The sequence below is a fragment of the Oryzias latipes genome, chromosome 5 (assembly GCF_053564925.1).
Source record: "Oryzias latipes strain Hd-rR chromosome 5, Olatipes_Hd-rR_3.1".
Taxonomy (NCBI): domain Eukaryota; kingdom Metazoa; phylum Chordata; class Actinopteri; order Beloniformes; family Adrianichthyidae; genus Oryzias; species Oryzias latipes.
In genome coordinates this window covers 9,636,863-9,660,645 of record NC_136241.1, presented here as the reverse complement: position 1 = coordinate 9,660,645, position 23,783 = coordinate 9,636,863, and the positions used below count along the sequence as shown (strand labels likewise).

The window sequence follows — 23,783 nt, the reverse complement described above, 5'->3', positions numbered from 1 at the left end:
CTTCCACTTAATGGCCTAAATCAGAAACAATGTCAACTGCTCCTCAGTTCTGTCATGTCCTGTTTTATCCACTCACCTCTTGGGATTTTTAAACTAGGTTTTGGGTCACACACACACATTACTGTGGAATGAGCCAGAACAGAAACGAACAAGGTAAAAGATTTATCAGTGAAATAATATTGAAAATTGGAGTTAATGTTAATTTTAAACTGGAGGAATAACACAAAGAAAAAATGTTGCTACAAAAAGTTATAAAAATGTACAACTTCAGCATCTCCCCAACACACACAAACACAAATAATAATTAAAAAAAAATAGTGCACCTTCTGCCCCAATAGACATGTGAGCATGGCCCTTCAAGTGATGAGCTCCATTGCAGTGGAAATGACATAGTGACAGTAGGTGGCTGACATGCAGTCCTCCCTTTCAAACTCATTGCATCACATTTGCTGCTTTTCCCCAACGTTTGTCAAACATAAAGCAGCTGAATTACCCAAAACCATCAGAGGAAAATGGTAGACTTTTAAAAATCCATTAGATCACACAGACAGCCTAGAGGGGGTGTTAGTTAGCTGGCACTGTTGCACTGGTTCGAATCCCAGCTGAGGCCTGTCTGCGTGGACTTCCCTGTGCAGATACTGATTATTACAGAGTTTTGTTTTTTACATCTCTTTATGAGTGACCGGTGACTTGTTAGTCTGCATCAAACAGGATGACGCAGGTCTGGGGAAAGGCTTCTACAAAAAGCTAAAGAGCGTCAGCAACTTGTTTGTTCAAAAAGAGATCAGAGCTTTTGGATTACTGAGGAACTTGCAGCGTTCATTAAGCATCAGGCCCCAGCAGTGCATATAATTTACCTAACAACCGTATACAGATAGGTCAGTGGCTGTACTTAATGGGGAGTTCTGCATGTTTGGGACATGACAATAATATATTCTTTGATGTGGACGCTCAAAATGAATCCCGACTCACTATAAGACACTTATATTGTGCCTTTCTTAATCTTTTGAGAGTAAACTATATCCATATGTGTGATCATATTTTGCCTTTGGCACACTAAGAATGCATTTTTTATGAAATATGGGTTATTTTCACAGCCCTTCTCTTACCCCGAAGTAAGTCGACTCGATCTCTGAGGCGTCGCCTTTTGCTCCTTGTGGGTGCCGCCCATTTCATGATGTCATCCTAGAGTCGGGCTCGGCAGCGTGTCTGCATTTCGCCCACGAAAACAAACAACATCCAAAATTTTGCAAAGAGGGATGTTCATATTATGTGTATAAAATAAAAAGCGTTTTAGCCGATCGCCGCTAGTGGAGAAAGTGTGTGTGTGCGCGTTAGCCTGGGGGCGGGGCTGGCAGCGAAGACTGGAAGGGGCTGTTCCTCACTGGTCTACGTCACCATGTGAGGACCGGCTTGTTTTCGTGGGTTTGGAGGGGCTGGTGCTCAGAGCGCTGGTTTTTCGAGGAACACTTAGAAATGCATAAATGGAGCAAAATACCACTTCGGGGTTGTGTATAGTTAGGAATTAACATTATATTACACTTAAAAGCTCAAAAGGCTGATATGTCATGATATAGGCCCTTTAAATAATTCACAAGCAAGTGTGTTTTCTAAAACTTGTTAGTGCAACATTTAAATGCATTTAAATAGTTACATTTTACAGATTCTACATAATTAATTTCATTTTTTTGTCGTTAACTTAATAATTAAAGCATGACTTGTTATGGTTTACTTTTCTTGCTTTTGTGTTTGTTCTCTTTTTGTTCTGTCATGTTTTGAGTTTCAGTTTCCTGTTTTATTTTGAAAGGTTTCCTGTTTTGTTGTAGTACTGAGTTTTACTTTTTGTCCCCATCTGCCCTCATTGTTGTCACCTGTGTCTCGTTCGTCTGTATGTACTTAAGTCCTGCCCTTCCCTTCCTCCTTTGCTGGTCCGTAGTCTGATGTCAGTCTTATGTCTCCCCAGTTTCTAGTGTAGTTCTAGTTTCTAGTTTGTAGTTTGTGTTTAGTGGTTTTTAGTTTTTTAAGACTTTGTTTACCTGGAACTCCTGCGCTTGGGTACTCCCTTACCCCACTCCGTGACATAAATATGTTTAGTAGATTAGAAAACGTGAAAATAACATAGCAAAAATACAGGTTTTTGACTGAAATGCCCTCTATGATCATCTTTTGTATAAGTGTTCTCAGTAGCGTTTTAAACATGAGTTTGCCATTTTTAGGGAAAATTAAAAAAAACAACAAATCATTTTCTAGGACATTGTTTCTAAAGGGTGCCAGGAGTTAATTAGAAACTAGCAACACCAACCCCCTTATCCTCGCCATTAGTGAGAGCTTTCTGTTTACATGCACTTACGCTAGCTTACAGGCCTCCAACCTTACATTAGCTGTCCAACACAAATGGTGAGTATATTTGGAGCTCTTCAGCCGTACAGTTTTGATCCAGATTCCAGCTCAGACAAGGAAAACAAAGACGCACACGGATCTACTTGTCTGCAAGTGGACACATCAGAACAGACTGGAGTGGAAAGCCTAAGGCCCACTCAGCGCATTTTCTACAACACAGATACAATCCTTTTTTTAAAACGGCCTTTTTTCATCTGCTCCTGATTCATCACAATAAATGGAATACACAAATAATCAAAAAAAGCAATTTCAAACTTAATTTTCATCAGAAAAATGCTCCAAGAACAAGTTAAAAACAGTCTTCATCGGAGGGAGTCTTTAAATAGGAGTCCAAGTGCTGTTTCATGTGATACTGAGGTGACCTTTACATTGTCAGTGGTCTCGTCATAGTGGAGCCCCTCTGTGCTCCTTTGAGGAGGACCCCTCCCTCCTGTAATCTTGTCCTCATGAACGCTGGCTCACAGCTCACTCATCTGGTCTGAGGCTTTCCTCCCTACGATTTCTGCTGTAGTTTGGTGATTATGGCGACTTTCGTTGCTGTTTGCCAGATTTGTGCGATTTAATAACTTCCCTCTTGTTCCTCAGAACAATCTGACATTTGAAGGTGACATTTGTTTCCGTTATCATATTAAAAGACAATCAATTGGGTTGTTTTCTAATGCTGATGGGAGTGATTGCTTATCGGCAGGCTGCTGAAAAGAAAAGGTTAGTGGCTGCCAAGCAAAAGGCGGGACGCAAGAAGTGATTCATCTGATTTCTGAGAGATGAGCTTCAGAAAAACAGAAACCTTTTTCCGACATCAGGGGTGTGAGTTAAACCAGGTTGGCAGATATGCTTCTGTTTCATCTTAACATTTATCTAGAAAAAAAATCTCAGTCCATTAAGTCATTTGTTGCTTGCTGGTAGATATCCAGTGATGAGCCTCAGCCGTTTGATCTCTTAATTCCAGACTTGGCTCTGTCTAACAGAGATCAGCTCCAGCTTAGGGTGCACTTCTGTCAGACCTGAGCAGTTTTGTTGCTGCTGATCTCAGTCGGGCCAAGATGGGCACATGAACTGTTAGCACTACCAAGGCTAAATATTCACGATGTGATGGGTGACGGAGGGGCCAAGGAGTAATTCAGACAATGGGCAACAGAAAAGATGGCAGCAAGTATACTGCCTTTTAAAAAACAACAACAAAAAAGCAAAAAAAACACAGGTTGTAGCAGAGAAATGAGGCAAAAACATCCTGAGGTGACGATGTTCCTTTCTAAATGTTCTGCTTCCAGAATGATTCACTGGGCTCAACGCATCGAGAAAGAACTGGAGAAGGTACTCCAGCACGTAACTGGAACTGAGCAGATGAAATCGGTAAGTTGACGTCATTCTTGCATGCGTCGCCCTGTGTTTCCTTGCATTATTTATCAGGTTTCACTGGGTGAGGTTGTACATCAGAGTGAGCATGTGACCCCATGAATGCGCTGGACAAATGCCGTCTGTTTCAAGGCTTTTCTTTCAAAGTAATTGCTTCACATGAGATCATTTTTAATCTCCAATACACATAGATGGTCAAGACAAAACAAGTGCATCCTATCATCCTTGATGACCTAAGATCTCTGGAGTTCTGGACATTTCCTGAGTTTCTCATTGAATTGAATTGATATTAGTTGCAGCACCAACGGCACATGCGTTTAGCAGAACATTTGGGCTGGCTCCTCGTTCTGATATCAGTATCTGTGCAGCATGTGGATGTCTTGTGGCAGAGCAGATGGCTGAGAACGGTGTTATTGACACTGTTTCATCATACTTCCGCCATGTGCATATTTACCATGCTTCCAGGGTTTGTAATGCACCCACAGATAAATGCTTCATTATTGCTGTTTGGGTGAGTCGATCCATCCAGCCGGTGCTGCGCCTGGGGCTTTAATTCTAGCTTTAACAGTGGGATGTTAGATAGCTGGTGCTATGCTGGTGACAGTGATGCATCCCAGAGAAAAGAGGGATAAGCTGCCAGGTCACAAGGCCGTGCTGGTGTTAAAGGTAATGGCCATTAGGCGACAAAAGGCAGACATTCATTTTTAGCACTTATCCAGTATAAACAAAATAGGTCAAAATGTCGCAATCTTAGAAAATATTACCATAACCCTCTATTTTAATTGCACTTTGCAGCTATTGATTTAAAAATAAAAAGTAGTTGATCCTTAAAAGTGTGAGTTTTCTACCTTTTTGGGGTCAATTTCTGAATTCTACACTTAAACTGAACTAAATCTAAGTACTTCCTCTCATTCTGGGTGATAATTTACTCATTTCCTCTATAACTCTGATATATGTATCGTTGTAAATGCTGATAATTACTGATTAGCTTAATTATTATTACCAGCACAATGCTTGTGACTGGACAGCATTCAAATTTACAATCCTAGTCCACACAAAACAGAATCACAGTACCACACAATTACACACAAAAACAAATGTAACCACACATGGAAAACTGGAAAATGTTTAGTGTTTCTATAAAAGAAATGGAATGATTAAGTTTATTTAAAATTAATGTAACGCCTATGTTGGTAGAACATAAATAATCTCCACTTGATTTGATAAGAACAGCATTATAGCAGAAGAGCTGGGAATACAATTTATACGTTTGACTCTTCCCTTTCAAGCAAGACATCAAACTCTATTTGACTTTATTTATTAATCCTTATATTTAATGGATCTAATGTGAGGTGTGTTTACTGTATGAATCACTGCAAAAAATGCCTATTAATGATAATTAGTAATGACAGTGTCAAGAAGACGGCATCATCTTCTTTTTCTTTTTTTGTACTACTTAATATTAAATGTGGGTTTGATAGATCTGTGTTTTGTATTTTTTTTATAGTATTTTAATGCTTGAAACAAACCAATGAATCAATCAATCTACATATAAGGGCTGTACAGTGGAGTATTGGTTAGCACCCACACCTCACAGCAAGAAGGCCCTGGTTCAAGTCCTGACTGGGACATTTCTGTCTGGAGTTTGCCTTGTGCATTTTACTGGACACTCCAGTTTCAAAACACATGTTTCATGGGTTGATTGATGACTCTAAATAGTGTGACTGTGTGTGGTTGTGTGGACTGGCGATCTGCCCTGGGTGTACCCCACCGATGCTGGGATAGGCTCCAGCAACCCCATAGCCTCAAAAGGTATCGAGCCAGTTTAGAAAATGGATGGATGGATGTTAATATAAAATTTATATTATTGTCGATGTTGAAAATGTTTTATAAAATATCTTTTCATCTATTCGCTGTATTTATGGTCATTTAAGGCTGAGAATTCCTGCTCAGATAAAATGCTTTACTTAGTAACTTCTCAGTTGGGTCTCTGTTCACTCAACAAGTGTTTGTAGAGCTTTCTTTAGGCCAAACCCAATGAAACTAGTCTCCCAGGAATGTTGGGTTCATCACAGCGATGTCTTGCGTCGGCCGCCCATATGGCTGCGTGTGCATGTGTGTGCGCTGGCCTGGCTGTGTGTGGACGGGCTGGGAAAGAACATTTATCATTGCCCCAAACAGGAGTCGTCACAGGGTGTGCTAAATGGCCCAGCATGCCTAGAAAAGCCATTTTCTAAATGGATGCCTCTCTCTATACGTGTCTGATGGAACTCTTCCCAGGGCTATGCAGGCTGGTAACAAGATTCCCTCCCTCTGCACCCCTTTCCTCTTCATGCACAGTTTATTCGCACAGACCAAAAAATTAAACTCTGTGCAAATTATTTTGGAGTTTGTCTTACGCGGGAAGAGATGAGTGAAGCAAAGTGTGGCTTGTTCGGTGTCTCTTGTTGTTTTTGGTTTTGACAGCGGATGTAATGTGTGAAAAAAACTTGATTTAAAAAGCTAGAACTAAGGAAGTTGTGAAATTCCTGAAGCCATGTTGGCATTTATTGTGCCCAAGTTTGGTCAAGATGTTAGCATCGCCTGTGGGAGTGACAGGGAGAAAGTGGGTGAGTGATGGATCAGAGGAGATGGAGGTAGAGTGTGCAGGAGGGATAGGAGAGTGGGCAGCTTGTTGAGCAGAGGTTGTGGGTATCTCAGAGGAAGACAGGGAATGAAGGATGGCTTGACAACAAAGGCGGATGTGCCAGCACTTTCGTATGGAAATTTAGAGCTAAGCAACGCAAGATATAGGAAATTATCAGGTAGTGGAAGCTACCAGAATGGTAAATTTTAATGAAAACAGACCAGGGCTGCCCATAGTTCTTATCCTGTTTGTTGTGTTTGACATCTGTCAGCTTAGCGGTTGATATACTTGCATTGAAATGCACTAAAGTTTGAAATAGTCTTGCGCAACATCAGACGCAAACAGAGCTCCAACAACATGAACAGTCTAACAACAAATGAATACTATGAAAACATTCGGAAATCTGTTGTTTTTATTTTGATTAAAATAAGGAGATAAGGTGATCTAAAGAAAACACAAAAGGATGAATAATTAACAGTTGATTCAATTTAATAAAATAAAAAAATAAAAATATTCTTAAATCAAAGTTGAATGCGTATTTTGTCTGCCTACCTGCGCTGTACATTCATTATAAAAAAATGAAATTATTTTTTACTGTTACTGTTTTAGAAAATATGTTGATCATAAAATGACATGTGTAGCAATGAAAGACCTAAATATCAGCTAAAATTTAAAATACCCTGTAACATGAATATTTTTGAGGTATTATTTATTGGTTTACCGTGACACATTTAGCACATTTCAAAGGAAAAATTGCATTTTGAGACCAAAAACCTTACAGGAGTTCGATAGCAGCGGGAAAACAGACTTGATAGAATATGTGCCCTTTTTATGCTTATAAAATGTACAAAACAATTGTGTGATAAATGTGTTTTTGTTTAACGTCTGTTATGGGGACATTTTGCATGGCTTTGCCCCACTGGACACTCCTGGTCCTAGAAAGTTAAGTACATGTGGGTCTAGTTAGTCCTGGGATGGGTCCAATCAGTTTCATCCCATTATGGGTGGAACGGGTTGGACTCTAAAGTGTTGTAAGCTATGGCAACCACACGGGGGCACTTTCTTGTACTTCTACATGCCTACTCCCAACATGATATGTGTAAACTGAAGCCAAATCACCTGTGTGGATTTTGGGATGGTCGACCCTTGAAAGGAGAAAAAAATAAAGTTTCAGTTAGCCAAAATGTGTTAATTGTTTTTTGTATAACTTTTGCAAATGTCTTTAGAAAAGATTTGAAGTGACTTCAGGCTCTTTGCATGCCAAAAGCTAAAAACATGCACCAAAAAGTCTCAAAAAATGACAAAAACAAACTAGTGGTCACAGTTGTCATAGTATTGTTCAGATTTTGTCGATTTTATTGATGTATACTTTGGGGAACTATGTATTTTAAACTGTTTTAAACGTAATCTAAGTTGTGTTAATTTTATGTTATTTTATTTTATGCAATTTTACGTTACTGTAATGTACTAATGTACATTTTTACTTTATTTTATTTTATCTCTTGGTGGCTGGCCATGATCAGAACGGCACAGAGGATAGAAATTAGCGTAGGCTACAATCCTGCATATTTACAGTGTCTCACTATTTTTAAATTTTTAAAGGACTCCACACTGTTTGTTGTATGCATTGTCGCTTAAATAAATAAATACAAACACTTTAGTAACTTTATTCTATCAATTGCTTCAAGAAACTCCCAATTCTTGACTCAGTGAGGTAGCATGACCTTTGTGTTAGACTCATCGCTGCATCATCAACACTCAGCCTTCCTTTGCAAACAGCAGTTGTGATTCCAATTTTTCCAATCGAAGCACATACTCCCCCCCCCCCCCCCCCCCCACTTCATACTGTATGTAGAAATAATGTTCTGTGTATATCCCCTAAGGGGTTTCAGACTGACTCTTCACTGTTTGGTAGAGTAGCCGAAGCTCAGTGCAAAAGTAGAGCCTGCAGAAATCAAAGCGGTAGCAGAATAGAGCTAAAGGAAGAAAGTCATGAAGACGGCTTGGCAAAGGACACCAAGAACAAAAAAAAAGGCAGGAAAACGGCCAAATGTCATCAACCAATACATTTCAAAATAGTGCAGAAAAACTAATAACTGGTTGGTGAGAATGGAGCCTCATTGGGAGTAGGCCTCCTCATTAGGAAGGATAAGCAGATGAGCGCAAAGTCAGCGGCTAAAACAACAGAAATTTAGTTTGTCAGTAAAAAAAATCTCTACTTTGCAGATTAGCATGGGTGCTTTACTTGTACACAACCCGGATGCATGTTAAAGCTTTACGAAGAAATGAAACATATTTTCTTGTGAATTCTGTGATTTCCAATAAAGATCTCACTCTCTGTGAGTTTGACCAGCACAGACAGAGTTTGTCTGAGTGTTTAGAACGAGAGCTGGGGAGGTGATGATGAGGTCATCGCGTCTAATTATTCTGCCAAGAAGGAGCCGAGGGACTCGAGCTATTTTGGCAACAGCGTAGCAAAACGGCCTGAATGGTATTCATTTTTTAAGTCTCTAACTAGCATCTGTCACAGCACGGATCTGCAAAAACTAACAGCTGTAAAAGCAAACTTGAATTGAGAAAAACGTACATATTTTTAAAATCTTTTTCATTCAAATTTTAAACATAGTCCCGATGACACATGGGCTAAATCTCACCTGCTGTTCAGACATGTTTAGTTACACTCATGCAGGCACACAATTTTTTTTAATCAGTCGGTTTATGCATTACCACCAGCAACGACTTGACCTGTACAGTTTTAGCACGTTCAGATTTCCACTGACAAATAGCCTGATGCTGCAATGCTGTGAGAAGACATTAAAAGCTTCCATAAAAATGCTAAAATGTTATGACATTTAAAAAAAAAAGTGACCTTTTCTTCAATGTTTCCTAAAAAGAAAGAAAATCTGCAGCAGTTGCAAAACTGAGTTCACTTTGTTTAAGAAAACTTTGTGAGTCTTTCGAGTGCAGCGGTTCCCTGTAGAGCATCAGAAAGCTAAAAGCATAAAAACATGTCATTTCCTGTGCCAAACTTTTTCCACTAGTTGACTTTTGTATTTGAGCATTCTATTAGGCTTACTAAAAGTCTCGCGTTTTCTTAAAGAGGCATGCACTCAGTGTCAGGACAATTTCCACAGCAGCAGAACAGCTTGCCTCTCCAACCAGCGCAACATATGTTTAAATTGCTCCTTCCTTCTGAAATTGAAATTTGTTTCAATAAGAAGTCAGCGTGAATTATTTAGGATCTGACATTTGACTGATCTCAAAGCCCTCTGCTGCGTCAGTCCGACACTTTGCAGCTCAGAGGGTGTGTCCGCTCTGCCTCCACGCATTTTCCTCTCGCCGTTCTGCCGCTCTCGATTATTGGAAACCTGAGAGCTGCATCTAAGATCAATACACCCACGTGCAAACGTGGAGGAGATTTGCAAGTGATGGATGAGGGCTTTGTTCATTTTCATAAGAGCTCAATTTGTTTTTATCAGGCCAGGTTTCTTCTTTGTCTCCTCTGAGTCTTTGTGCTGCTTTGTCAACACTGCATAAGCTGCTCTGCTGACCACACGCCAGCAGCAGGTTTATCTCAGTTCAACACAGACCTTCTTGTCTCCAGTGCTGCCACTGGAGCATGTGTGCGTGCTGGTGTGTGTTTTTTTTTTTTTTTACTTTCTTTTGTGCTGCCCCTGAAACCTCTTGTTCCGTTTGATCATTTATGTCTGTTTTACCTCTGCTTTTCTCACAACAAGCACCAACAAATGGATATCTCTGTAAAGTGCTGCGGTGGATTTCGCCAGTATCGCTGACTGCAGAAATGAACAATAATCTGTCAAACATTCCCAGCCCCCTGCTTGACATCATCTCCCCCTAGCTCTCATCCACACCCCCCTCATCTTTCCCTTAAAGTGCTGTCAGCCCCCCATCACCCCACCCTGCTCGCTCAGTAAATGATCACAACAGCTGATTTAGCTCTTATTTATGATCTTTTTTTTAATTTAAGATCTCTGTTTGACCATTGGTTGGTTTTCAAAAAGATGACATCGTCTACTATCAACCTTTAAAGCAGAGGGAGAGCATGCTCACACCTCCCATCCCCCTTGGCCCCCCCCTTTATCTAGTCTAATCTCAACTCGACCTGACACAAGAGCTACTGCTTATCTGGTAATGTCAAACATCACAGGCTACACAATCTTTTGGAATGGCCTACATTTAAGCTCCTATTTCTGTTCCTGCTGGCTTTTTTTTAAGTGATTGCGTTTGTCCTTTCACAGTTAAGTCTTTGTCAGTTAAAAATACTTTTTTATATGTATGCGTCCAAAAACATGCTTCATAGGTAAAGTGTGAGAGTGAATGTGTGTGTGATTGTGGCCCTGTGACAGACTGGCGAACTGTCCAGGGTGTCCCCTGCCTTCGCCCACAAGTGGCCGGGATAGGCTCCGGCTAGCCCGTGACCCCGAAAGGGACAAAACGGAAGAAGATGAATGAATGAATGAATGAATGTATGCATTCAAAGAACATCTTTTCTTAAACTTAAAGGACTAAATGAGTCATCTTTTGATCTATTGTAAAAGTGTTTCCAGTTCCAGTTTTTGATTATGATTATGCCGTTTTTAGGCAACATCAAAAACCTTTGTTATTTTCTCAGACATAGCTTCTGCAGAGCGGCAGTAGTTCAATAGAAATTCACCTCTGAGTTGTGGGCGGGACCGTTGGCACAGAGCAAGCCCCGCCTCCCTTTCCCCTCCTTATTGTGAAGAGCTCTCTGTTTACATCAGTGGTGTCCAAACTTTATCTAAAGAGGGCCAGATTTGGTGGCAAACACATCTAAATACATTTCACCAAAATGACTGTGAAGTCCACATTTGTATTTACTAATAAATGCTCTCTGTGAAATTCTAAATTCACACTGTTTGAACAGGAAGACTCAGCATCTCAGTATCTCATTCAGAACAAATCAATGTAGTTTTAATCACACACAACAAAAACTGCTACCTTAAAATCCCCCCCCCCCCCCCAATGAGTGAACAAATAACTTCTCTGTAGGAATGTGATTGTTATCCTGAGATAAAGATAATGTCTGGTTTAAAGACCGCGTTTTGATGCGCAAGATGTCACCGCAAGTCAAGAATACCTTAGGGCAGGGGTCGGCAACCTTTTTTACTCAAAGAGCCATTTGGGACCGCCCCTAATAAAAAAGAAAGCTCCCGGAGCCACAACCCGTTTTGACATCATTATATATATTATGCATGTATATATTATTCAAAGGTGCTCATTACGTCGATGGCGATCTACCGGTCGATCTTCAATGACATGAGTGTAGATCGCGGGCCAGAAAAGATTTTAAAAAAAAGTACTTCTTTAAAATCCACCAGCCAATCAAAATCCTCACTGAGAAGTACGGGACTTGATTGACATGGAGATTGGCCAATCGGACATTGTCTGAAGCATACGTCGCTGCAAATGTACATTATGTTCTTTAAAGGATGATACCGCGGCCGCGTTGGGAGGAACTACTAGTTCTGGTCTGATCGCTGCATGGAGCGATCTGTTTATCAATGCATGGTAGACACTGAGAATGTGGAGAGATCAGGTTTATTATTTTGAAGAGTTCTGCATGGCAATCATGTTTCCATGTTTGAGTTCATAAAATCATCCCAGGGAAAGTCTCTGCTTCAACTCCTGCAGTGAAAGCTGCGTCTGAATCTGACGCCCGTGTTTGCATCTCTCTGACAGAGTTTGAAGCCAAAGCCCCTCCTCCGCCTCTCCACCTGCTTTTCCTCTCTACCTGTTCACCTGTTCACATCCTCTGCAGCTGAGAGTTGGTTTCCCCCCGCGTTCCTCAGTGTAGCGCAGCTCAAGGATGAAAGAGCCGGACGCAGGTTATAGCGGGGAAAGAGCGGGTTAAGAAAATGAATGGAAGAAGGCGGCCTGCTGAAAAAATATTCAATATTGTACACATTTTATTTTTAGTCTGAACTATCTTTTATTTAGAAAAATATTTTATTTTATCAGTCCAGTACGAAAAAAAAACATCAACAAAAGCTAAAGCTGTGTTGGGTGGTTTTTGGCTGGGTCTGGCGGTTTTCAGATGACTTTTCGACTGGAAACCTTTGCCTCTATCTGGCAACGCTGGCGCGAACTCTAAGTCTGTCATCAGCGAGTTGGTCTCTGCCCCGCGGTACGTCAAGTTCCCGGTAGAAGATCGGAGTGTTTATTGAAGCCGCCCCGCGTTTCTCCTCCTACTATCAGCTCTGCAGGTCTCGCCCGATAAATACGAGCTCATTACGAAGCTGTTTTTTACGTGGCTCGTGCTTCGTGCGGAGCTAGCAGCGCCTTTGAAATGCCATGAAAAATGAAAAAACTAAAATAAAATTTAATTATTATAAAATACTCATTATTTTCCAAAGTCACAGGGAGCCACAACAGATGGATGAAAGAGCCACATGTGGCTCCGGAGCCATGGGTTGCCGACCCCTGCCTTAGGGTGTATTCTGACGGGATGCATCCTTTGTTCCAGATCGAGTCCCGATCTAACAAGTAAACAGATTAACTTTCTTTCTCTGTTTGATAATACAACAATCATTGCTTTATATTTGGCAAGGGCTCATCTGTTGCTACATTCCTACTCTGTTTACGCAAGCTATAGTGGCAATTTTGGTTCAATTTTTCTGCTCCGGGAACAGATTGTGCCTAACCTAACCTGATCACCTTGGTAGTTAGCCACAACTTCAGGGTCAAGCATTGACTGACTTTGGTTCTGACTCAAATCTGACCAAAACAAACAGACCTCTTTAATAGTCAGGTTTTCCATCCATGAATCTTCAATTTAGTGTGCGATGTTTTTCTTTGTATTCCTCAAATTTCCTCTATTTACAACCCACGATTAACCAAAACAAAACCCCAACAAACTCAAAAGTAATTGCAGACATTAGAGGCACATAAAAGCGAGTTTCTTCAATGTTAAGCAAGGCGAGAGTTTGTCGGCGTCATTACTCCCAACCCCCGACTTCCTTTGGCTGACAGGACAATAGCGGGGAACACATACACGCTGTATTTATTTTCTTGCCTTTTATTGGTTTTCTGACACCAGGGGAAGTTACAAGGATTTCTCAGCCTACCAGCTTGATGACCTGCCAATGGTTTACTGTGTTGTTGTTGTTGTTTTTGTCAAATGAAAAAATATAGATCTGCCGACAGCAGCCCATCATGCAGAAAAAATTGTATCTGTGTAAGTCATACAATAAAAGACAACAATTGTTTAAATAAATATTAATAATAAATAAAACCTAAATGTTGAAACTGTAGAGAATAAAATGGTCAACGACATGGTGTTTATTTTATTTTAAAAACTTCAACCCCTTTCTCTGTGTCTTCTGTCACACTTTCACATTTAAATCTTTTGTGATTAGAGTGATAAATAAATGATGGTGCAGGCCTTAAAGGCACAGTGCTGCTTGTTGCATGCTGAGCCTGTTTGTTTCTTGTCTGGTGGCATTATAAATTATCTCACATTACAGCTATATGCACTGAACAACCAGAATGGAGAGGTGAAAAGCCCGCTCCAGGGGAGGACCAACTGGCTTCAATGTCAGCACAAATTTAACAAAGTTGGTAGCGGCTTCTGAGTCTCCCCGACACCCACTGTTGTACATTTAGGGGTTGTGTTTGTGTAGCTAATTGCTCCCTAATAAACGGAGGAAAAGAACAAAAATCAAATGCATCCCCTCTGCAAGTTGTTTTAAGAGGGGAAAACAAAATAGCCTTTTGTATCAAAGTATGACTAAGGGAATGCTGAGACCTATAATAGAAACAGATCCTGCATTATGCAGATCTTCCCTTTGTCTTTCTCTCTTTGTTGTGTTCATTTGAGGTTAAATGCGGAGTGTGTGTTCATATGCTTGTGTCATTTGTGTTTGAAGTGCCTGACTGAAGAAGAAAAAAGCGAGAGCACTGGCCTGAGAGGGTTGCTGTGGGAATGTGGAGTGATATGATGCTCAAGAAAAAATTCCAGGTGCAAACTGCTTCATTCATTGCTCTGAAATTCCATGCTGTTTAAGGGAGTGTGACATTGAATGTCCACTGAGATCGAAATATTTTGGTCATTTTTTTTATTTTTATGGGCTGCGGCAAAGTTTGGGTGTGCAGAATGCTCAGAGGTTAATTTCCTGCACTTTTCTGATTGATCATGCTTCTAAATAACTTTCATTTGCTGGCAGAAGAAGTTAGCGTTTCTGAAATGTTACTGTATTATTTGGAATATGAATTACATTTTTTTCCAGATTCTTTCATTTGAAAGAACGTGTTTTTTGTTATTGATTTTATTTGATTCACTAGTTCATTTCAATCATTTCTTGTTGACAAAATTCCCACAAGATGAATCATACTCATATCAGAAATAACAAAAAAGCATTAATAAAAAACAGAACAAAGAAAAATTCAGCAAATATGAGAAGAAAATAAGTGTAATAATGCATAATCATAAGTAAAGATTTTTGTAGTGATGCATACACTTAAGTCACATTAGATTAATTAAATATAGTGAATATTAACCAAAGTCAAGTAGAATTTGATTTATTGCCTGAAAACGAGTGGGAGAAGTTAAGGATAATGGCCTTCGAAGTGCGCATCATCAGAAATGAACGCACGCCATGGGAGCCTGAACCATCCTCTGCTTCGTGTCGGACGGTTGCTTCCACAAAGTGCGTTCATTTTTGATAATACACACTTCGTGTCATGATCTGCTTGGCGGGAAAGACCCAGGCGCTGGAACTCTGAAAGAAACACAGGAGAGTTAGATGGCGAATAAATTTTGAATTTATTCTCCTGGACGAGGATCCAAGGGTGAGTATATTGGAGATTGTCCGATAGCGAGATGATACTGGCATGGCGACCATGAGTAATGGCTTGGAGTTGTAGCGTGGCTTGGGAATCTTGACTTGGCTGGAGTCATGGCGTTGCTGGAGGCTAGGATTATGATTGCAGACGAGAACCAGACTGCTCATGAGAAGGAAAGACCCAGGTGGACACTCGTGGTGATGAGTCCTGTAGACGAGGCAGAGAAGCGAGGTTAACATGGAACTTGAGCATGTGAGCATAGACTCAATACAGATGACCAGGCTAAGCACCTTAAAGGGCAACGAACTGGTGACGAATGCTGGAGCTGGTTCTCCTTAAGAAGACTGATAGGTGATGAGGTGAGTGTCCACAGCTGGGGCCTATCAGGAAAGCAGAACAGAGAGGGGAGGGTGAGTCCTGTAGACTGCTAGAGGCACCATGATACTTCGATGGCCATTGTCCTGCTTATACCATGGTCACTTACAAAAAAAATAAATTTTCCATCAGTTTTCAGTGCTTTATTATTGTTATTTTTTCGGTTTGGATCGCTTTTTTCACAAAAAGCGGAATATTTGTTTCGTGATGCGGCGTGTTGTTATTTTAACATGAGCCGGCTGAGTCTGCACCAAACTGGACTGCAGCAGCAAAGAGTGATATATATGCAGCATCAGTTCAGAGAGAAAGTTCACGTTTTACCGCTTGTTTTTGTCCAGATGATGAAGCTAAAGTTTGTTTTAAAGACACCAGCGCAGTGATACAGAACATTTAAGCTAGGTGACCGGAACTTCTTTTTTAGGCATGCGGTTATCACTGTGGATCACTTTTCACTTTTTAATCCACACCCAGCAGCCAATCAGAATGGAGTATTCACTCTCACCATGATAAAAAGAGAATTTAAATGATCCCACCCTTATTATTTCATTTCATATTTTTGCATAGTTGTCATAATCCGGTTCCAATCAGATCAAGTGCAGTTTCTTTTTTTGTCAAGTAAAAAAATAAGTTGGTTATTGATTATCCTCAGAAAAAATTCTTACATAATTTGGGTAAAGAATAACATGAATCACACCTCATATAATAGAAATGTATTAGTCATTGATTAGCATCAGAATACATCACATTAGTCCAGATCGCTACACATCGCATGTCAAGTAAACTGTCAGCTTATTGATTGTCATCAGAAAACCACTTTCACATCATTTCAGTAAACATTATTACACATCACTCGCTGATTAACAGGAATGTGTAGTACTCATTGGCTGTCATCAACAAAGCATTGATTTTTTTTTTTTTACAACATTCAAGTTCACCCATCCACAGATTTAAAAGTTGTTCAAATGCCCGTCCACTTATCTTCCTATTGTGAAACTAAAGTTTTTTTTTATTGTTTTCTTGAATTTATGGATATTTGAACATTGTCTGAGTGTAATGCTTAACCTGTTCCAAAGTGAGGTGCTGCCCAATGACACACACAAACTTTTCTTTGTGATTTTTATCAATTAGAACAAAATTCCAATTGTAACCCTTCTGTGCTTTCCTATGAAGAGTTTTTAGGAGATCTACCTATAGGATATTGTTTCTAGTTTTAAAAATAACGTTGAGACTTTAAAGCCTTTGGTTTTCTGTCTTTAAAAGCTTCTGCTCTCTTTAAAATCTTTCTTCTGCACTTCTTGGCTCCAAGCTGTACTTACTCTCATCTCTGCCTCTGGCTCTTTCCCCAAGGCTTTGTTGTTTGAAGGGATTTGTACTCCACCAATGCAATCACTTCCTGAGACTAACTCCTACAAACACTATATGTTCTGTCTTAACGTTTGGAATGCTCTCAGATTCTCCAACTAAAAAAATCCTTACATGTTTAAAAAAAAGAATATTAATGATTTAAAGCAGGAGTAGAAAAGATGTGAGATTATAGTTTTGGTCACAGTGGACAACCTTTACTTTTTTTTACATGTTTTGGTTTGATCTAAGGTTTGCTCAGAAGCGCAGTTGTTCGCCACAACCTTGATGTGCTTGAACGCCAACTCACATCTTTGTTTTGACAAAACAAATCTGTTCATTTGAAATTCAAGAGGAAACAGTTGCCTAAACATGCATAAACTGAACAAATACAAAGAAATCACATTCAACTTCACTGTCATGTGCCTTGGAGGCGCATGAACGTTGGGAGTTGGGTCATCTAGACCCACTAGACAGTGCGCTGAACCTTCTTTCTTTAATGATTTGTTATCTTCACTTACATGAAATCCTCTCCACCTATATCCACCTTTGTTATGGTAGGGAGAACACGTCAATGCATAGGGTGGGGTCATCTGGACCCCACAAGATAGCACAAGGGTATAAAAGCATCTCAGGTTAAACTATGTCCATACATAAAGAGATCATTACTTTTGTTCACAGTTTAACTGAAAGAAAACAAGAAATTCTTTCCTTCACAAGATTAAAAGTTTTCTTTTTTTGAATTCAAACTCATTAGAAGTGTTTTTTACTTGTGGTTTTTTAGTCCTCATTTTCAAAACATAGAGAATCCATTGAGTCATTTGGGGCTTACATTATGTGTCTATTGTAGAGGACCCAATCCAAAAATCATGTTGTTTTTTTTTTTTAACATGCTCTTTTGGTATATTTTTTTTGATGATGAAGGACATGTATAAAGAAAATTCTCAGTATTTCTTTATTTGATTTAATTTGATTTATTGATTTATGTCAAGCATTGTGGTCAAAGCAATAAATAATTTACGCATATTTATCAAACTAATAACAGAAATGTTGAAATGCATAGTTTAAAAAGACAGAAAATAAAACAAAACAAAAAAGTCACTTAAATCACATTTGCTTAATTAAATACAGTGATCATTAACTAAAGTAAAGAAGAGCTTGATTTACTGCTTGAAAAGGAGTGGCAAGAAGGAATACAGTATATTCCCACCCCTACTATGAAATTATGAAATTATTGTGGATCGAGAGCAGACCAAAAAATGCAGTTGGAAAAAGCTTGTAGTAGTGACGTAAGCACTACAGTGTGTGTGTGTGTGTGTGTGTGTGGGGGGGGGGTATAAGCCCCCTGCAGTCTGATGTTTCCACTTTCCTTGCCTGAGCTGGCATCTGGCTTGATTGGAAGGGAAAGGGTGGCCCTACTCTGTGCCAACAGCCCCGCCCACAACTCAAGGGCAAATTTCTAAAGAACTACCGCCGTTCTGCAGAAACTATACTAGAAAATTACTGTTTTTTTAATTTTATTTAAATTGTGGATAAAAACGACCTAATTTGTTATTTAAAAAAACACTGGGGACACTTTTAAAATAGATCAAAACATGATCCGAGGGGATCTTTAAACATGTACATCGTGTTACCCAACGGAAGGTTTATGCCTGAGGTTTCAGCTCACCTAATTTAATCATATTTATCTGTCTGATGCATATAGCGTGTTCCAGATAAAATTTCCTTTTGATTATTGCTGCTCTGTCGCTGCATCATCTGCTTTACATCAGCATTGTGAGTGGAAGCCAGCAGTCAGTCTTTGCCTACAGGCAGCTTAGCTTCCATTGTCATGTGGATGCTATGAGAGTGAATGTTTGAGGATGCTTTGGCGTTAAATCCCAAACAGAGCAATGGATTTACTGCTCATGGACACAAAAGTGGAACTTTTTGTTGGTGTACTGGTGCTGTACAGTTTGCGATATAAGTTGGCTACACTTTCCGTGTGGGTAGACTCATTTAGCCACTCAAGAGGTCTCTCGAGTGTCAGGTGCGATGATCAGAACATGTGTGTGTGTGTGTGTGTGTGTGTGTGTGTGTGTGTAAATGCATACTGGTGTGTGCTTGTGTGAACTCCGGACCAACAGCTCATTTCACACACAGGCAGACATCAAAGAGGAGTGAATTAACCCTGCGTGTCGAGGCCACTCTGCATGCCATCCGCAATTTCACATCTCTATCGCTCCAGCAGCACCAAACTTTCATTCCCATTCATATTGAAATGAACAGACGGAGTTCTGCTATGCAACGAATCACCATCCTTGGCTGAGGAAAGATAAAACTTCAAAAGGGGGAAGATACATTTGGAACTGATCGCAGTTTTTGAGGCTGTGTGTGGTTGCAGGGAAAACGAGGCATTTTGGCATCTTTGTTTTAGGTGGGGACAAAGTGCAGGTATTGCGATTTACCTTATCAAAGCAGGTAAATTGTGTTTCCCTTACAGCGCTCACGCAGAACCTGCCCTCCTTTCTCTCAGTGGATAAAATGTTCACGGTCACAGGTGTGGAAAAGAAACTGGCATAGGTACACACATCAAAGCAGAGGTGACTCATCTCTTTTTACTCACTTTGAAATTAATATCAGGAAGAAGTGCCCTCCTCACATTATTTAACATATTACCTTTGCCTTCAAACACGTCTTTATGATTTTTTCTTTCTCATCTATGAAGCCAATTTAATTTCATATTGTATTTATTGATTCGTCCAACTTTAGTTTCCGGCAGCAGAGCCATTCCGTAAAGCGTAGAAAGGGATAAAGTAGGTGAAGAGAAGAGGATAGAAATGGTGATGAAGAGTGTGTTGATGATCTTGATTTTGATGGTGATGAGTTGCTGATTAAAGGGCTCTCTGTGGCTGTGTTTGAGTGTGTGGATGTGTGTTGATGTGTATGTGTGTGTGGGTGTGGGTGTGTGTGTGTGTGTGTGTGTGTGTGTGTGGGTGGAAGGGGGGGGGGTCAGTGAGTTGCAGGTGAACCTGTCAGCTGTGCTGTGTGCTTTGAGCAGCCATCGGCTTGCCTCCATGACAACGGTTCTGTTAGCACATTTATATTTCATTGAACCGGCTTCGCCCCACTCCTCCCCCCTTATGGACTCTTTTTGTCTCTTCAAGGAGTTGTTCAGTAATCCACTAAGACATTACTTCTGCTGTGTTACAAGCACTCAGACATGGACGCACTGCTTAAAGCACTACTCCAGAAAGTCTTTTGTCATGGTTATTTGCTATACCCTCTGTGTATAACTGCTAAATTTAGCTGTGTATAAGTATACTGATTGGATTTACCCACATGCACTGTTATAGGCGTTATACGCCACTTATAGTAGGAGAGCACACTCGCATGGAGGACATAAAACTAATGAAACACAGAGAGAGCATCCATCCATCCATTTACTTAACCCATTCGATCCCTTTTAGGGGTCCCGGGGTTGCTGGAGCCTGTCCTGGCTACTGTTGGGTGGGGCTACACCATGTACAGGTCGCCAGTCTGCGGCAGGGCCCCACTATCACTCACACATGCACATCTAGCTCAGCTTTAGAGTAGGGATCAACTCGACACGTGATCGGAAATCGAGCCAGATCACATGGTCAATGACTCGCTCAAAAATCCAATCGTGTAGCCTGATCCATATCAGACATTTAATTTAGTCTCATTATGATCAGTGCTTTATATTTCAAGCTTACTTTTCCAGATAAATAATACAATAATAGAAAAATAGAGTTCTGCATATCATGAATGGATAACCACAATTTATTGCAACACCAGTTTGAGCAGGAGGCGCACACATATATTTTAAACTAAGCTAAGCTAAGCTAAGCTAAACTAAGGTAAGCTAGCAAGATATATACAGATTCGGAAAAAGATCAATAACTCTTTTAAAATGTTTTAATTTGTCTATTGAGTTGTCTTAATGCAAACAACAACCTACAAAGGCATTTTAACAGAAAAAAGATCTGTTTTTTATTTATTTTTAACTGTGCTTCTGACACACAGAGACGGTAACTGTAGCAGAAGGTAAAGGGGGTTTAACCCCTCAAGACCTGATCCACTTGTATTTCTCTTTGACAGGACACCAGAATGGTAAAACTTACTTTGAAGAGGTTGAAAATTTTTTATATGCTCTAAAAAAAACAAAAAACTAAACTAATAAATGTCTCTAGTGATATGAGCTAGTCGTGTGAATACATCATATTTATGCTACAACGTTTTTAAAAGAAAAACATTATTGACTTTCAGAATTTATTAATGGAGATATCAATCACATCTGATCAAAAATGTTCAACAGTTCTGAAGATACTAAAGCTTCAGTGACCAAGCTTTCTCCACGACTAATTATCACCAGTATTTACTAGGTGAAAGTTAACTATTTTTGTACTTGTTGATATAGTTTCATTATTCTTACTTGATTGTTAGAGCTGTACATCACTGAAGTGCTCTGTTTTAGTGTTAAATGATAAAAGAAGGTTGATAAAAGAAAAATAGGGAAAAACCTGAATCTGTTTATTCAATTTGTACATTTTTTAAATGTGTTAGAAAAGTATCTGCTTCGGACTCAGTATCTGCAGATACTCAAAATCAAATAACTTGCAATCGAATCGGGCCCAAAAAACCTGATTGGGACATCCTTACTTTAGAGTAATCTATAAAGCAGGCTTTTGGACTATGGTAGGAAGCTGAAGTGCCCGGAGAAAACCCACGCATGCTAGGTGAGAACATGCAAACTCCACACAGAAAGGTCCTAGTTAAAATTCGAACCGGGGGCCTTCTCACTGTGAGGCGTGAGCGCTAACCACTGCGCCCAGAGAGAACCAAATGAAACAATAAAAAACAAAACGGATAAAAGTGTGATGTGATTTGTAACAATTCACATTTAGAATTGCTTTTTGTTGATCATGTATGGAAAAATGTGTGGGTATGTTTTCCACATGTCCACCCACACACTGCTACACATTTGCCTCTGAAAGAAAGAGCCACGCTAAAGAGCACACAATGGCTGATATCAGATTATGTAACCCTGTTGGGCCGTGGGCGGCACTGCGAGCACAGGCGGAATTGGGAAATGGGAGTTTGAGGGGTTCGTTTTTGGGCTGCCCTTGACAAAGTCACTGGCAGTATTTCCAGAGGTTGGTTTACGGAGACTTTGATAGTGAATGGGCAGGTAAATCCTTCCTCTTCAAAATCAGTTTAGATGAGGTCCACACTTTTTCATACGATGTTAGAGATTAATCAATTGTCAGAGCCAACCTATCAAGTCTAACAGTCTTTTTTAAGTAATTTGTAATAGCATATGATGCAAGATTTTAAGGCATCACCAAAATGTGCAAAATGAAATGCAGATCGCTCGAAAGGGGCTGCGACTTATATGCAGCTTTTCTCTATTTCTGTAAAAGTCCCTTTTAGCCTCTTATCCAAGCCTCAGAACTGAATGCTTAGCTCTTCCTTAACCAACACATAATTCTGACATTGTTTTTAAAAACTAAATAAACGGTGGCGCTTTACTACCTTCTTAGAAAGGCCCAAAGCGTTTTACAGTCCCATTCACACGCACATTTACACAATGATGGCTCTGCTGCTGAAGACTATGGAAGCATATGTGTCTCACATTTCAAAGTAAAACTCCATACCGGAAATGTGTTTTTCTTTTTCCCAATAAAGCTGCGTTTGTTGACTCAAAAATAAAATGAAAAATCAATCGGCCAAACAGCTTTGTTTTTGCTTCCTCAACACCGCTCATTTTGTCACTTATTTAAAATGATTTAAAAAAAATGGTAATTGAAATTTCATTCTTAAAAAGTTCTCTAGTAAATGTGTACCAACATGCAATTACAAATATCGAATATGACAATTAAAATGGATTAATATAAATGCTTTTCCATTTTCACAATGTAACTGCATCAATTGTCTCAAAAAGAAAAATCACACCTCCAAAATGCTTTTTCATTTTCTACTTCAACATCGCTCATTCTGTGTCATATTTAAAGTGATAAAAGGGTTGCATTTTCGTTTTCACATCCACCCTGCAAAAACTGTCAGATCAATCCTTTCCAGTCAGAGGTTCCAGGATGGAGGCGTGGCGATGACATCAGTGCTCACTCTTCTTCTGCGTTGTTGACCTTACCGGCAAACGACATGGGCTTCTCAAACATCTGTGCACAATTCTTGTTGGGATTAGCTTCCCAGTTGGAGTTACGAACAGTTTGAGTGTGTTCCCATGACAGAGTTGAGAAGGTTTTAGAGAGATCTTGGCAAAACACTCTGCCCCTGATTCACTGGACGGCATTGCATATGGAAGGGATCAACCATCAACATCCCTTTCCATGCAATTGAAAGATATTTGTTGCATGGACTCAACGTCCAGGAAATAGCGGAGGTGTTTGGCGTAAGTCGCCATACCATACATCAGAGTATGAACAATAATGGATTGAGGTAAACTTTGTTTAACTACTTTTATTATTATCCCGATGTTTGCAGAAGTGGAGACATGCAGGAGTTGATGAAGGAGATCTGTGTGATGGTACTTTGTTATTATTACACTAATGCTAGCCTATGAAAGTACTTAATGGATGCATACCCTCCTCCGTCAACTTCTGTAAGTGACAGAATGAGCGGTGTTGAAGAAGAAGCTTCATTTTTTTTTGAGTCAACAGACACAGCCTTATTGTGAAAATTAAAAAAAAGCATTTTTGGTATTGACTTTTATTTTGAAATATGGGACACATATGCTTCCATAGGCGCCAACCTCATAACCACCAGGAGCAATGTGGGGTTCAGTTGCATTTCAGTTGTAGCTTTGCACTGAAACGTAAGTGTTTTGACCCTGTTAATTGTG

At 39.8% G+C, this 23,783-nt stretch overlaps 1 protein-coding gene and 1 long non-coding RNA gene across 6 annotated transcripts in view; one reads left to right on the top strand and one right to left on the bottom strand.

The window, feature by feature from the left end:
* cacna2d2a (calcium channel, voltage-dependent, alpha 2/delta subunit 2a) overlaps positions 1-23,783 on the top strand; it is a 207,348-nt gene that overhangs the window by 1,628 nt on the left and 181,937 nt on the right. For all 4 annotated transcript variants that reach the window (XM_078947037.1, XM_078947036.1, XM_078947035.1 and 1 more), the window contains exon 2: positions 3,672-3,753. In XM_078947037.1, the coding sequence (XP_078803163.1) occupies positions 3,672-3,753 (82 nt within the window). The remainder of the gene's footprint in view (positions 1-3,671; positions 3,754-23,783) is intronic.
* The window catches only part of LOC111947433 (uncharacterized), a 62,147-nt gene continuing 53,637 nt past the window's right edge, over positions 15,274-23,783 (bottom strand). For both annotated transcript variants that reach the window (XR_013655929.1, XR_002873273.2), the window contains exons 2-3: positions 15,496-15,585; positions 15,274-15,412 (exon numbers count right to left, since the gene is read on the bottom strand). This is a non-coding gene — a long non-coding RNA (uncharacterized LOC111947433). The remainder of the gene's footprint in view (positions 15,413-15,495; positions 15,586-23,783) is intronic.